The sequence below is a fragment of the Pituophis catenifer genome, unplaced genomic scaffold, assembly GCF_029215685.1.
Source record: "Pituophis catenifer annectens isolate HBS135680 unplaced genomic scaffold, rPitCat1.0.hap2 SCAF_3, whole genome shotgun sequence".
Lineage (NCBI taxonomy): Eukaryota > Metazoa > Chordata > Lepidosauria > Squamata > Colubridae > Pituophis > Pituophis catenifer.
The window spans coordinates 182246112-182261876 of record NW_027256883.1 but is presented as its reverse complement, the minus strand read 5'-3'; the positions used below and the strand labels follow the sequence as shown (position 1 = coordinate 182261876).

Genomic DNA, 15765 nt, shown 5'->3' with positions numbered 1-15765 from the left:
GGGGGAGAAGGAACATATAAGTTTTCTCAGCTGCATGATATACAACAATTGTACAATATCTAAAATACTATATGTTACAAAAGTATCTGCAATGAGATATCTTGTTTGTTTTAAGAACTGGGAGGCACGGTTATTGCTGGAAAAGTCCAGAGCAGTTAAGTGTCCTGATATAGCTACACAGCTTGTTGGAACCAAAAAAGTTCAGCAGGAGCTCAGCCGACCAGGAGTCCTGGAAAGATTCTTGCCAAATGAACCAGAAGCAGTGGCTCAATTGAGAGCAACGTTCACAGGTCTCTACTCCTTGGAAATGGTAAGTAGCAATGTGTTGTGGGAAATGGACATTTAATATATGCAGTGCTATAATGCAGTACAAAATTGGAGAGCACAGTAGAGATAATACATACTGTATAAAGTATATACCATTAATAAAATCTTTTGGTAAATTATGAATCTTTTGTCTAGGGCTATTATGTATGTTTAATATGTACTAGACTTGTTGTTAAATGCCAAAGTTAAGCATTTGCTATGGCTACTTTGCAACAGTCTTCTTTTCCTCAAGGATGAAGAGGGTGATAAGATGGTTGCCATTGCTATTGCTGACCCAGATCGATTTGTGTTAAAACCACAAAGGGAAGGAGGAGGTAATTATTTGCTGGGCTTGTATAATGAAAGTTCTAATAATCTATTTTTAATCATAATGTTTTGGTTCTAAAACCACTTAGCCACTTAAATCATCAGATATCTAAGTTAAGAGTTATACAGTAGTGGTTTAAATATGTTCAGAATCAGCTCCAGAATCTAATAATTAATTTTCAAAATCTGTAGTATTTTCATTGCAAATAAGAAAAGTCTGAAACAGAATCACTTTCAGACACATAAATTCTACAATAGCAGAACAGTAGAGCTATTTAGGCATTCTGCTTAAAAGTTACATAAACTTATGAACTTCATTTATGCCATGTTTACGATAGAACCTGTTCTCTACTCAATGTGCGTATAATGCAAATATCTGCAGAGAAGAGAACCTTCACATATACAACTAAGTATGTAGAAAAGTCTGTGCAGTTTACAACTCCGATAGAGTTTGAGATTGCATACATTCCCCTCTGTATGCAGGAAAGTTCATTATATGCACATCTCTTTCAGCAAACCAATAGCAGGGGTATGGATGTCAGCTTCCATTGTCTGTTAACTGTTGAATACAGTTTATTTGTATAGTTTGTTTTAAAGTTACAGTTTATTTGTACAATTTCAGTTAATTAAACTCCTGAATAGGGCTAATATTAAGTAGAAAATCTTGGGTAATTTATCAATTTTTAATACTTTGTAATACTTGACAGTCACAATTATCTTTGACTTGGTGATTCTAAAAATTTCTAAAGAATGAGAATGTTGCTTGCTGATAGTTTAAGTAAAAGATAATTCTGCTATAATGCTGAAAGAATTTAGTTATTCCATAATCATTGCTTATCTGCAGTCTGTCTAAAATACTTAATATCATTTATTAAATTGCAGCAAATCTAGCATTAACTAAGCAATAAAGAGGCATTCCACTATGAAGTTATCTTCTACAAATCCTACAAAAATGTTCTTTATCAGATCACGCATACACATGCTGTTCTGTGCTGTACAGTTTTGGGGAGAAATGCAAATCTGCCCATGTAATATGTTGCTAATTATAGGAAACAGTTTCTCTCTATTTATCCTTTCCACTTGTCCTTCATTATTTGATATTGCTGGATGGGACAGGAACCTAACATACAAATTAGGACCTTTGTTTTGTCTAATATTAACTTCTATTGCATTGCCAGGGAATAATCTCTATGGAAATGAGCTCAAGCAAGTTCTGGAGAAAATTAAGGACAGTTCTGAGAGGACTTCTTATATTCTCATGGATAAGATAAAAGCTCTCCCAACGCTAAATTACTTATTGAGGGCTCATTGTCCACTGAAAATATCAGAATGTGTGTCTGAATTGGGAATCTTTGGAGTCTATATCAGGTGAGAAACAGGCTGCAATTCCTAGAGATATTAAAATTTTACATTCCTATTTGTCTATTTGTAAAAAATATATAGTTTTTTGCTAATACTTTGGATAAAATCTGCACATTAGGTTCATAAGGAATAATGATTATCTTGGAAGTGTTTGTTCCTGTTGGCCCTGAAGAAATGGACAGGTCCTGGGTGTTGCAAGTGCATGCACCTGTATGTTAGATCCATACCCCTCCTGTTTCATATAAGATCTCCCAGGAGGTAGCATGAGATTGGGTCCAAGCAGGGGTGAAATGCTCCTGGTTCAGACCGGATCACCTGATCCGGTAGCGATGGCGGTGGGTGGTTCAGAGAACCGGTAGCAAAAATCTGTGGGCCCCCCTCCCCCCACCATGCCCAGCTGAGCTGCACGAGCATCAGAGGCTTTTTTTTTTTCTTTTAAAAGCATTTTTTCTACAACCTCTTCCAACGAAAAAACACTTTTAAAAGTAAAAAAAAAGCCTCTGATGATCGTGCGGCTCAGCTAGGATTGTCAGAGGCTTTTCAAAGCATTTTTTTCTGCACCTCTTGGCTGAAGAGGTGGTAAAAAAAATGCTTTGAAAAGTCTCTGACGATCCCAGCTGAGTTGCCTGATCGGCAGAGGCTTTTCAAAGCATTAGAAAAAATGCTTTGAAAAGTTTAAAAAAAAAAAAAGTTGGTCATGCCCACCCAGTCACATTACCCCCCCCACACCAAGCCACGCCCACAGAACGGTATTAACAAATTTTACATTTCATCCCTGGGTCCAAGTAATGTAGAATTATTCCTTGAGAGGGGATGGGCCTACTTGCACTTCAGAATGAGTCAGGTCTGTCACCTTCTCATAAGTCTCATTGCTGGATTCAGCTCCTTGTTGTCTCCTTGTTGAGAACATGGTCAGGCTGCAGTTTCAAAGGGCTCTGGCTGAGGCATAATTATCTGGATCCCTTTCAGTTGGGTTTCCTATTTGAACATGATATGAAGGCAACATTGATCACATTTGGTGATGACTTGTGGGAAAACCAGAATGAGATTGGTGCATCCATTCTATTAATCTAGTGGCATTTGATAAAATATCCTTCTGAACCACCTCAGGGATTTGGGAATGGGAGGCATGGTATTGAGAGAGAAAGTTCTAGCCCAAGACCTTTGTTCTGTGGAATATCTCAAGGCTCAGTTCTCTTCCACTTCTGTTTCCAGACTGCTGGGTGAGGTCATACATCAGCACATATGTTGATGACAGTTGTATATCTCCACTGTAAGCCTTCTTGTGATACTATTGTGTGAAAGCCATAGGGACTTGGATGGGAGGAAACAGACTCTACCCTCATAAAATTTAGTGACTGTAGTACTCCCTGGATCCAGAGATTTCTGGGACAGGATCACATCTCTTCAAGTAGAACTAGTAGTGCACAAAATACGGGTCCTTCTAACTTATAGCTCCTGCTTGAAGAGCAGCTGTGACTCAGAGGCCCTACACACAGTTCCACCTTGTGTGCCAGTTGCATCTGCTTCAAGCTGTGACTCAAGAGGTCCTGCTTATGACCACTCATGCATTGAGCATCTCAGAGAGATTACTACCATGTGCATTACATGGGGCTACCCTTGATTATCATTATCACAGCTCACAGGAAGCAGTGAGCTTCCAGTTGCAATTGAAGGTACTGATTCTTACCTGTAAAACCCTTCATGGCTATGGGCCAGGTTATCTTGAATTATTTCTGCTCAGCTATAAGATCCTACAGGGTTGGTGTGCTCAGTTCCTATTTAGACCATATGCTCTGGTGAGGATGGAACAGCAGCCCCCTGAGGTTCATCGGCCCAGACTGTCTGTCTTTGAAAGGTATTAAACATCTGCCCTTTCCCCAGTCATGGGTCAAGGAATAGCATGATTCTGTTAGTTGATTTTTTTCCTGATTCTTTATGTCCTTATGTTTTTGTTCTTTTTAAAAATTATTTGTTCATTATATTGTTCTTACATAGATAGATTGTGGATTGTTTATTGATCATGTATGACACTCTGAATCATGTGCCAAGTACCCAACTATATAGTCATATGTTTCAGTTCTTGAAATCTGAAGCTGTGGCTTAAAGTATTATGCTAGAGTCTCAAGAATTGTTCACAATAGACAACACCAAACTAAATAAACTAGTGAACCAATTCAGCTTATTGACTATAAAGATGAACTAGAAGTCACTAGATGTTGCATTAAATTTATCATGTATATATAGGAATATCTGCCCAATCCTCAGCACAATTAGTTGATTTAATACGCCATCTTGCTATGTTAAATGAAACCACTTAATAGGGGAATGTAAAATAAATCAACTTTAGAAGAAAGTAATCCTATCTGCCCCCTCCTGACACTGCTACTTTCTGCTACTTCCAATAAAAGTATAATAGAAAGAAAAAAAGCACGGTTCTGGATACTCTGTACTTGAGTATTACTATTAAGCTATACTGGTTCTTAGATTTCTGATGGATTACAACAACAGTATCATGCTGTAAAACTTCAGAACTGGCTTTCCACCCAGGTGTTGGAACGATAAAGTTGGAGCCAAAAGGCTGCATAGATCAATGACATAGATGATGATGTGGATAACTGCTTTTTCTTGATTTTTTAAAAATGATTTTGTGTTTCATTTGTTAGCTGTCCACAGTTGTGTGCCATAATATGGGCAGCCATATACTTTAAATAAATAAATTCTTCCATTGCTTACAACTGAAATATTTTCAGTGATATTATAAGAACAATAAAGTGTTTGGCTTGCCATTGCAGAATTGAGCAAGTGTACCAGTGGTGGGATTCAAAAAATTTTTACTACCGGTTCTGTGGGCGTGGCATGGCTTGGTGGGTGTGGCAGGGGAAGGATACTGTAAAATCTCCATTCCCACCCCACTCCAGGGTAAGGTTACTGCAAAATCCCCATTTCCTCCCGATCAGCTGGGACTCAGGAGGCAGAGAATAGATGGGGGTGGGGCCAGTCAGAGGTGGTATTTACCGGTTCTCCAAACTACTCAAAATTTCTGCTACCGGTTCTCCAGAACTGGTCAAAACCTGCTGAAACCCACCTCTGAAGTCTACATACACAAATGATCTACTTAGAATCAAGCAGCTTTGTTTAATGGAACTCTAGCAAGATTACGGATAAAAGGTTGAGTAATGTTATATATATACTTTTTTTTCCCCTTGCAGACATGGTCAAAAGTTTGTAATGAACAAGCATGTGGGTCATCTCTTGAGAACCAAGGCTATGGAACATGCAGATGGTGGAGTAGCAGCTGGTGTAGCTGTCTTGGATACTCCCTATGTGATATAAAAAAAGGACACATTTTTAAGGCACGATTGCCAAGTAGCAGACTTCGTAATCAAACTTATAACAATTCTCTTTAATAATTTGCAGTCCTATCAGAAAATAGAGGACTCTAAATTACCTACATTGAAATTTTCTGCAATATTCTGTCAAAGATGCACTTCACGGACCTAATGTGCTTTTAACAATCATGGTCAACTGGCTGATAGGCATCTCCTAAAAGAGCATATGGATTTCTGATAGCAGAAAATATTCTCGATAACTTTCTACATATTCAAGATGTAATTCTATTTTTCTCAAAGTAGCATTAAGGAATGAAATTCTTCCAGAATTATAGTCTTCTGGGAAACTTCCTGTTTCACTCTGTTTCTGCCTGAAAATGACCTGAGAACAAATAAGAATCGTGTATTCATGTTGGTTTTTATGGTGCTTTTGAAAGATGCACAAACATAGCATTGGGTAAAGGGACATAATAAAAAGCATAAAGTCATTTCAATTTCAGTGATTCCCTGCACCCATCCGTGTTTTATAAAGCAACAAACCTAAGAAAAAAGTGAAAGTTGTGTTTAGTAGAAAATTATTTCAAACCGACTCTAACCTGCAATGTCTATAGCAGCCAGGCTTGCTAGAACTAATTTGAGCTAAAAATAGTAGTGAAAGACTCATCAGCTCTGGCTATCTCATGTCTGAGTAACTGAGGTTACAAAAAAAAATGTGTCAATATTTCTTGAAAAAGGTAGCAAATGTGTAATAAGTTTAGAAATCAGATCTTCTGATGCGAGGAACATATGTGTTAATATAGGTTGTTTTTTAACTGAGATTCTAAAATTTCCAAACGCTGTGAAACAATGGAATTTGTCTTGTTGCAGAAAACAGAATATTCTTCTTGTAATAGCACTGACGGTATACTATCTTTTTAGCCTTTCACACCTTATCACTTTAGAAAGATGACATCTCTATAAATGTCTCTTTTGTTCAAGAGCACTATCTCATTTTACACATGGATATCTTGACTACAGCCTTATTCAATGCATTTTAGAGGACAGGCTTAGAAAATTAATGGATGGGGATGAGGACATAAGTATTAAGAATCAGTAGTATAATTTTCTAAATAATATACTTGATATTGATTGGAAAATATTCTGAAAAATAATTGGTAATGATAATGTATCTGCCACCCCCGCTTTTCCTCCTAAAGTTCTAGCATAGGACCAGTGGGGTTTTGTTTTGATTTTTTTTTTTTGGGGGGGGGGGTGTCATGATGTTCTGACATGTTTACCAATTGCAAACTATTATATTTGTAAAGTTGGAAATATTTTATGGTATATTTGATATGCTATGATGTTAAATCCTACATTTTAACAAACCAGCAGAGTCCAATTACTGTCATCAGCATATATGGGAGACAGCAATTTGGTATGAATATATAGCCATGTATGGCTTTACTAAGTATAAACTGTAGTTTTGTATAGCCACAATTTGAAAAAGGATAAGCGGACCTCAAATCTGAAGCTTTGAGTAGACAAATTCATAATCCACCAGTTCAACTCTTCCATAATGCAGAAGAAATGCTACTGATTGTTCATCTGCATTTTTCTTTAGCTTTATTACAAAATTTAGATTCAACTGCAAGCTAGTAGAACATATTCACTAGACTTGAAGCAAATGAAATCAATGGATCACATTTTATTATGTGCTTTTATCTACCCTTGTTGATAAAAGTTTACTGCAACCAAGTAATAATCGATACCACAAGAAGGATATACATTGATTTGGATTCAAAGGAAAAAACATGCTGTGGTGCACAGGGACATTTACACAACATAGCTTTGCAATACTTTAAAGCAGCCACCTCTTCTTGGGATTGCATGGTTGATGTCTGCAACTGCAACACGTGCCTAGAAAAAGATGTACTTGGTTTAGGAAGATGCAGCCAGGTGCTGGTACATGCTCCAAATCACCTGTCTGCCTCTGAATCCAAAGCAATGTACAGCCCTAATAATGAGTCCCAAATTGAAAACAGGTAGTCCTCAACTTACAACAGTTTGTTTAGTGATTGTTCAAAGTTACAACAGCACTGAAAAAAAGGCTTATGATCATTTTTCACAGTTACAACCATTCTAGCATCTCCATGGTCACATGATCAAAATTCAGCCACTTGGCATTTTAGTCATATAACAGCTGCAGCATCTTGGGGTCATGTGATCACCTTTTGCTACCCTCTGAAAAATCAATGGGTAAGCAAGATTTACACAACCCTGTTACTAAATTAACAACTGCAGTGATTCACTTAACTGTGGCAAGAAAGAGCATAAAATGGAGCAAAACTCACTTAACTGTCTCGCTTAGCAACAAAGGTTTTGGGCTCAATTGTGGTCGTACGTTGAGGACTATCTGTAAAGAGTTTAATAGAAGTCTTACTTTACGGAACCAGTTATGTTGGGGCCTCTAGTAGACCCTGTAACGGTTAAGTTTACTAATTTATAAACAAATGCAGAAAGAAGAAACAATACCAGAAACGTTAAGCAAAACAGGAGAGTGTCCTGGTTTATCATTCAAAACAAGGAACATAAAACACACACTATTATTGTGTTATAAGTTTTATCTTTTTAATTTATTCCAATTAAAACATTTTTTCCCATTTCCCAGCCATATTTATATCATTCTGTGTCCAAAAATAAGAGGAATTTGTATCAACAGCATTTAGTAAGCCACTGGCCTACTATCGGTGCTGTAAAACATAGTTATATGCATATCAATGTTGCAGATCACACACAAGTACATTTAGACTACCACCAGCAGATTAAAAAATGAGAAATATACCCATGAGCAAAGATAAAGCAATGATCACAGTAGTCAAATACACAGTATGAGGGGCATACAGTTGTAAGTTGTTCTATGGATAATGCAGACATCTTCAGGAATACAACAACATAGTTATCACAGGCAAAAAAAAATGTTTCAGATAGTAAATAGCCGTTTCTAATACAAAGACATTCCAAGGTGAATAGCACTAAGTACTGTAATGCCTTGGCAAATTTGAAACAAACCTTTGCCATCTTATACATATATTAATCTGCAAGGATTAAAGGGTTTGTGTTTTCCTCATCTAAGTACCCATATCAGATCTAAAACTAAATTTGATTTTGCCTTTGCTCTTTCAATGGAAACCACCCTAATTTCAAGAAGAAGCCAGATTAATGAACTATGAGTAAAGTCATCTAACTGAATAAAATGTGTCTCTGCTGTGTGGTGGCTTTTTTTTTTTTTTTTTTGTCTTTCATAAATGCAGCAGCTTGACTTTGGTCATACACATGATCTACACAATGATGACATGGAGAAAGCAGGATCAATTTGAGAACATTTAAGTATATCTGGAAGACATTTCCTCAGTGTAACCAGACACATTCCAACAGTCCAGAATCTCTGAATATATTTATTTATTCATTTCCTTTATGTGATTGTGAAACACAAGCTGATCACACAATGACTTCCTTTAATATTTATAGCATCTGCTGCTCATTGGTTAATGAAAATATTAGCTATATCTCCCCAGATTCAACTGGCATTGACATTGCACCAAATATTTCTAGCCAAAAAAAAAAAAAAGGAGCACCTCCCTCTACAGAATATCTAGGCATACAGCACAGCTTTAATGACTAGAACAGCTGAAGTTGCATCCATCATGGAACAATATACTGCAAAAATTCAAATGTGTGCATTCAAACACACAAGCATTTTTGAAAATTAGAATCTGTAGATAAGTGTTATTCCTTTGGGGGAACAAAGAAGTATAATAATCCTTTCCAGTCTACATTTCAACAGAGAGAACACTGGAAAAATAATTTTACACAGCTTCATATTTGACAGTTTTCTTTAAAATGTCTCATTTCCTATGCTGTGCAGCTGGGGTACTCAGGATAATTTTTGTTAAAACAAATGCTTAAGTGTTAAAATATGTATTTCAGTAATACTGCCTCAACATGAGGATTACTGCTTAATCTATTAGTTCTCAAGCCTTTTAAAGGCTCATAACTACAGCTCAGGAGGAAAGCCTCTTCATACCAGTATCTGCATGTTCTAAGCTCCATCAATTATAGCATATTAAGTGTAAAAATAAAAATAATTGAAATATTGGGTGACTGAGGCTGAAATTTCATATGTGGAGTATTGGACTTTAAAATAACAAACAGTGCTAGAGGCACAAAGCTAGATTTACAACACGAAAGGACTGGATGTTGGAGCACCAGTTTGTCTTCTCTTCAGGATCTTCTATTCAGAGCAGCACACGGCAATTTCCCATCTCAAGTCATTGTCTCTCAGGGGCCATATTCTCATCAAATTCTTGAATTTCTGCTGTTTTAGTAGGATAGCCCTGCTACATTATTGTCTCACACCTGTTACTGAAAAGATGGTTTATAACTGCCGGATCTGCCACTGTTGAGGTATCGCCCAATTCCCGGTCATTTTTTGCAATCTTCCTTAATACCCGCCGCATAATTTTACCTACAAAGAAAGTACAGTATTTAAGTTAGCTTTGATTATGAGAAAAAAATGAGGGAATTATTAATCCTGTACAGATAATAATTGATGTGGCCCTAAATCTAAACCTGTCATGCAAAGAAGCTGAAGTCAAATGATTTGCAAAACAGTAAGATTTATGCAGCTTTGCAAAATGTAGGATTCTGGACAATTAAAATACATTCACAAATCAAATCTGACACATAATGGATACACCTAGGGACCCTGGATCTTAAAATAATGAGATTCTAAACTGAGATACCAATGTTTGAATTTTTTTGGGCCTTGTACAAATACGTTTTGCCAAAAGAATAATCACTGTTGTAAAAAGATATACCTATAATGAATATACACACCTACACATAGCTTGTAATATATGTGCCTTTAGTTCAGTAAGTGTATATGTGTGTAAATAAAATGATTGTCTAATTTACAAGCTGTATACTTACAAATTAGTTAACCATTAATTTCTAAAGACTTAAATTCTCACATTGATTTCTGAAGCACAACAACAAATATAGCATTTAGTAACTAGCAAGAGCCTGCAACATACGGTAACAGGTATCAAAATCAAAGCATACCTGAGCGGGTTTTGGGCAGGCCAGGAGCATTCTGGATATAATCTGGAGTTGCAATAGGACCAATCTTTTCTCTTACTGCAAATAAGAAAACGACTGTTTTAGTTCCTATGTACAAAAAAACTGAGTATATTTTTTTTAAAGTCATGTTCAGAAAAATCATTTGACCTCTTCTATCCAATGGCTGATAATTGGGGTCTTGTCTCTATTTAGATATGTTCAGTCTCAGAATTGCAATCTGCCACTAGAGGATGATACATACTCTTCTATACAACACATAAGGATTTCATAACCTACATTATTATAGTTATAATGGGAGCAAATATATGTAATTCAGAGGTGGCATGTTGCTTGGCTTCTTTGTGGCAGCCGCTTAAATATTAGAATTATTTTTCTTATAACCCAAAAACCAAGTTCAAAAAACTCAAGCAAGGCAACATGCTACCTCTGAGTTATACATATTTGCTCCCATTACAACTATAATTATGTATGTTATGGAATCCCTATGTGTTGTATAGAAATTGGGAGGTGGAGGTGTTTGCATCTGTTGATTCCCCTGGAGCCCTGGTCAAGCCTCTTCCTATATGAACAGAATGATCTTGGATACTCCCACTCTCACAATCTTACAAATGCAAGATTAAAAATCTTAGTAATCCAACTGCAAAAGTATTTCCTAGGAAAATCTTCCCCATTAAAATGCTTTCAAAAGGCACAAGGATTTTTCAGAAGTTATTTTTAACTGGAAAGGGACTACTCAGTCGTTACTTATCCCTAAAAGATTATTGTAAGAAAAATAAATGTTAGCAATTCTCTCTGCATATTAAGAAATAGCAGAATTATGTAAAAGGCCTGGGCCAGATAAACACGAAGTGTGCCAATGCATTCTTTACTTGCTGACAGTTGGAGAGTCGCTATGTACACATTTTTGCAGAATTCCCACCGTGTTCATGGGTGTACAGTGTGCTCTTGAGTACTGAAAGTGGATGCCAGTTGGCAGCAAGGGCATATCTTGAAAGGCAAGGACTAAACTTAATTTTGACAGAACCAAAAGGTGTCCTTTTGATTTGAAAAGTACTCTTTCAGCCAGACTGAGGAACAAGGCATTCTGATAGACAGGGATTTTTCCCAGAAAAGCCACAACAAAGTTCATGTGTAATCATGGGATAGAGACCACTACATCCATTACAGGACTTCCCTTTTGCTATACATGTTGATGCTGTATCAGTTCCACTAATGGGGAAGACATTTGATTCCATAAAATATCAGACTGAGATTGCATAATTTACTGTACATATCAAAGGTCCCATGTAATATTCAATTTATTCTTTTAATAAACTGATGCAGTTTTTTTCAAGCCTGGGATCCAGAATTCTGGCAAAACTCCAAATTTGGCCATGCTGGCTAGGAACCTGCAGCCTTGAAAAATCTGGAATTGCTAGATTTGAGACAATTATGTTTAACCAGGATAAACTCTACACTGTTTTCCCCAAAATAAGACATCCCCTGATAATAAGCACAATCGGGTTTTTGAGTGCATGGCAATAAGGCCAAGCGGTTATTTCAGGGTTCAAAAAAATATAAGACAGGGTCTTATTTTCAGGGAAACATGGTAGTAATCTAACTAGATTACACTCAGACAGATTTGAATACAAAGATGGGCATACTGTAGTCTTCCCATAGAATATAAATCCCAACCTTCCCCATTACCAACCCCATTTTGACTGGGGCTGCTGCAAGTTAATTTCTGCAAGATCTGGAGGACCACAAATTGCTCATTCCTGCTTCCTACATTCTATATTCAGGATCCCTGGGTCCTATTTCCTACAATCTAATAGTTTTTTTAAAAGTCTATCTGGATTGATGTACAATTTTCAGCATGCTTCTCTGACATTAGCCAATACAATTACCTTGTTTCTTCAGCTCATCTATCAGTTTGTTTGTGAAATCATGTCCATCCTTCAGAGTCACAAAACAGTAGAGGCATTCTCCCTTCACAGGGTGTGGGTGGCTAACTACGGCTGCCTCCGAGATAGAAGCATGCTCCACAAGTGCCGATTCAACCTCCGCTGTGCTCAGTAAATGCCCTGCAAAAAGAAAAAGAAAAAGAAACAGGGTTTTTCTAAAATTGGTTTTGCCCCACCATTCTTTTCTTTTTATAAAAAAACCAATATATTTTTGAATCAAGCTAAAGATCAGAATGTAAAGCATAAAGCTGGTCACATTTTTTTAAATAATTCATTTGATTTCATTTCTTTATTCTTAGGAAAAAATCATACTGTAAAAGTTGAAAAATAAAATTTGAGATTACAAAATGTTGATATAAAAAAGTTTAGAAAAGCCAATTTTATAGAGAATGAGAATTTATAGTTGTACAGTACCCAATAAAAGTTAGTAATATTAGTAGGCACTTAAGGCTTCCATTTCTCCCAACCGTATTTAATAGTCTGCCATTAAGATAATCCATAGCTTCTTGATGCATGGCATGCTTGCTAGGATTTTATTTTAAAATATGTAATATTAATTGTATAATTATAATTTTAATATATTATATGCCAGTTTTCTTCATATTTGTATTTGTGAGGTACAAATAAAGGATAACCTTTAAGCTTCTTAAGAGGAAATAAAAAATATCTCAAATAATATTAGGATATAAATCTAAATATATAAAATATGTACAAATAATGCTACAGCCAATGTATAGTTGTGTGCTGTAGATATGTAGATAAAAAAAGCTCTTTATTGGTTCACTTTTCCTTTGGTAAAAGCACAGAAACAATTTTAAGGACATAAGCATTTATTTCTTGCCATTTTAATTTTCTAAAGGCTGGCTGATGTCCCATTAAAACTAGCAACATGAAATTACTTAAATTTGTTCATGTCCTGATTTAGTTTTTCTGGTAGGACAAAGGGTGAATACTAGATATTTTTTTCCTTTATCATGGGTTGTATTCTCCAAAAATGACCAAGCACAGTTCCAAACACATTTCTTCTTTCTTATTTGAAAAAAAATGCATCATCTTTGGGGTGAAGACCAAGACCAAGGTCTAAAGATGTTAAAAATCTTATTATGTCAACAAGAGAATTGTACAAGCAAGCTTTTATCCTTCCACAGAATTTGGCTCTTACCAGAAACATTCAGCATGTCATCAATTCGACCTGTGATCCAGTAATAACCATCTTTATCTCTCTTGCAGCCTGGAAGAGTGACAAAATTAAAGGCCTGTAGACTTTAAGTTTCTCTCAATCTTTGCCCCTCAATTTTTCAGCCCTTATACTTGGGTCTGTAATGAACGTGAAGAAATCCCAGCCCAAGAGGTTCAGACCAGGGGTGAAATGCTCCCGGTTCGGACCGGATCGCCTGATCTGGTAATGATGGCGGTGGGTGGTTCGAAGAACCGGTAGCAAAAATCCCTGCGCACCCCCCCCCATGACCAGCTGAGTCGCGCGATCATCAGAAGCTGCTCTTTTTTACTTTTAAAAGCATTGTTTCTACAACCTCTTTTAAAAATGTTTTTAAAAGTAAAAATAAGAAGCCTCTGATGATCGCGAGGCTCAGCTGGGATTGTCAGAGGCTTTTCAAAGCATTTTTTTCTGCAACCCCTTCGGCCGAAGAGGTTGTAAGAAAAAAAAATGCCTTTAAAAGCCTCGGGCGATCCCAGCTGACTTGCCTGATCGTCAGAGACTTCTAAAAGCATTTTTTTCTGCAACCTCTTCAGCCAAAGAGGTTGTAGCAAAAAAAATACCTATAAAAGCCTCTGGCGATCCCAGCTGATTTGCCTGATCGTCAGAGGCTTCTAAAAGCATTTTTTTTCTGCAACCTCTTCAGCCAAAGAGGTTGTAGGGGAAAAATGCCTGTAAAAGCCTCTGGCGATCCCAGCTAACTTGCCTGATCATCAGAGGCTTCTAAAAGCATTTTTTTCTACAACCTCTTAAGGTTGTAGAAAAAAATGCTTTTAAAAGTAAAAAAAAAAAAAAAAAGTTGGCCACGCCCACAGAACTGGTAGTAACAAATTTTAGATTTTACCTCTGGTTCAGACCCAGAAGAATTTATAATCAAACCTAAATCATTCATACTATTTAATCTCCAGAGCTTGGGAAAATCAAATTCTAAAAAAAAAACATCTGAGATTTAAACTCCTTTGGTTATTTCATGGGTTGAGCTGAATTGTGTCTTTGAAACTAAAGTTCTAATTGCCACTAGTTAGAGACTGTGCATTTGTGTGTGTGTGTGTGTGTGTGTGTGTGTGTGTGTGTGTAATATTGATTGTAGGTGTACTGCTACCCAAAATAGTAGCCACTAAGTAAAGTCTGCATGATTCATGATATTTTTCTTTTTCCTTTCTGTCATTTACTATTCAAATAATTTATTAACTTTAATTTACACCGTGTATTATCTTCTGGAATTAGTATTCACATTCAGTATTTCTTGGCTTTTCTAATAAGCTTTATCAAGGAGTGGATTATGGAAGCCTACCCAAGAGGATCTCACCAGGAGTGTGAGAGGTGAAACAGTAAAGATTATGAGGGGAAAGGCTGGGAACTCTGCTTGAAGAAACTTGAAAAACTAGTCAAGTGATTGCATGCATGAGAAAATGTGCTTCATTTCAGGGCTGTGAATAGTATCTTTAAAAAGCTGAGACCGCACTCAACATGTAGTCCTCAATGGAACTGCATCTACATGGAGGGAAGTATGCAGTGGAGTACCCCAAGGCTCTGTTTTAGGCCCAGTACTCTTCAACATCTTTGTCAATGACTTGGACGAGGGGATAGATGGGGAACTCATCAAATTTGCAGATGACACCAAGCTGGCGGGAATAGTCAACACTCTAGAAGATAGGCTCAAGATACAGAAGGATCTTGACAGACTTGAACACTGGCTTTAACAAAATGAAATACAACAGTGAAAAAAGTAAGGTTCTACATTTAGGGAAGAAAAACAAAATGCATAGGTACCATATATGTGGTACCTTGCTCAATAGTAGTAACTGTGAAAAGGATCTTGGAGTCCTAGTGGACAACCATTTAGATATGAGCCAGCAGTGTGCAGCAGCTGCCAAAAAAGCCAACACAGTTCTGGGCTGCATAAATAGAGGGATAGAATCAAGATCACGTGAACTGTTAATACCACTTTATAATGCCTTGGTAAGACCACACTTGGAATATTGTATTCAGTTTTGGTAGCCACAATGTAAAAAAGATGTTGAGACTCTAGAAAGAGTGCAAAGAAGAGCATCAAAGATGATTAGGTGACTGGAGGCTAAAACATATGAAGAACGGTTGCAGGAACTGGGTATGTCTAGTTTAATGAAAAGAAGAACTAGGGAGACATGACAGCAGTGTT

At 36.7% G+C, this 15765-nt stretch overlaps 2 protein-coding genes across 6 annotated transcripts in view; one reads left to right on the top strand and one right to left on the bottom strand.

The window, feature by feature from the left end:
* The window catches only part of GSS (glutathione synthetase), a 49663-nt gene extending 43875 nt beyond the window's left edge, over nucleotides 1-5788 (top strand). For all 3 annotated transcript variants that reach the window (XM_070939937.1, XM_070939936.1, XM_070939938.1), the window contains exons 10-13: nucleotides 116-310; nucleotides 560-641; nucleotides 1812-2001; nucleotides 5208-5788. In XM_070939937.1, coding sequence (XP_070796038.1) covers nucleotides 116-310; nucleotides 560-641; nucleotides 1812-2001; nucleotides 5208-5331 — 591 coding nt within the window. In that variant the 3' untranslated portion in view covers nucleotides 5332-5788. The remainder of the gene's footprint in view (nucleotides 1-115; nucleotides 311-559; nucleotides 642-1811; nucleotides 2002-5207) is intronic.
* Nucleotides 5789-7904: 2116 nt separating this feature from the next.
* Nucleotides 7905-15765, bottom strand: part of ACSS2 (acyl-CoA synthetase short chain family member 2) — a 63340-nt gene continuing 55479 nt past the window's right edge. For 2 of the 3 annotated variants that reach the window (XM_070941655.1, XM_070941656.1), the window contains 4 exons: nucleotides 13551-13619; nucleotides 12332-12508; nucleotides 10428-10502; nucleotides 7905-9831 (listed from right to left, as the gene is read on the bottom strand). In XM_070941655.1, coding sequence (XP_070797756.1) covers nucleotides 9704-9831; nucleotides 10428-10502; nucleotides 12332-12508; nucleotides 13551-13619 — 449 coding nt within the window. In that variant the 3' untranslated portion in view covers nucleotides 7905-9703. The remainder of the gene's footprint in view (nucleotides 9832-10427; nucleotides 10503-12331; nucleotides 12509-13550; nucleotides 13620-15765) is intronic. The other variant, XM_070941657.1, reaches the window with a different exon arrangement.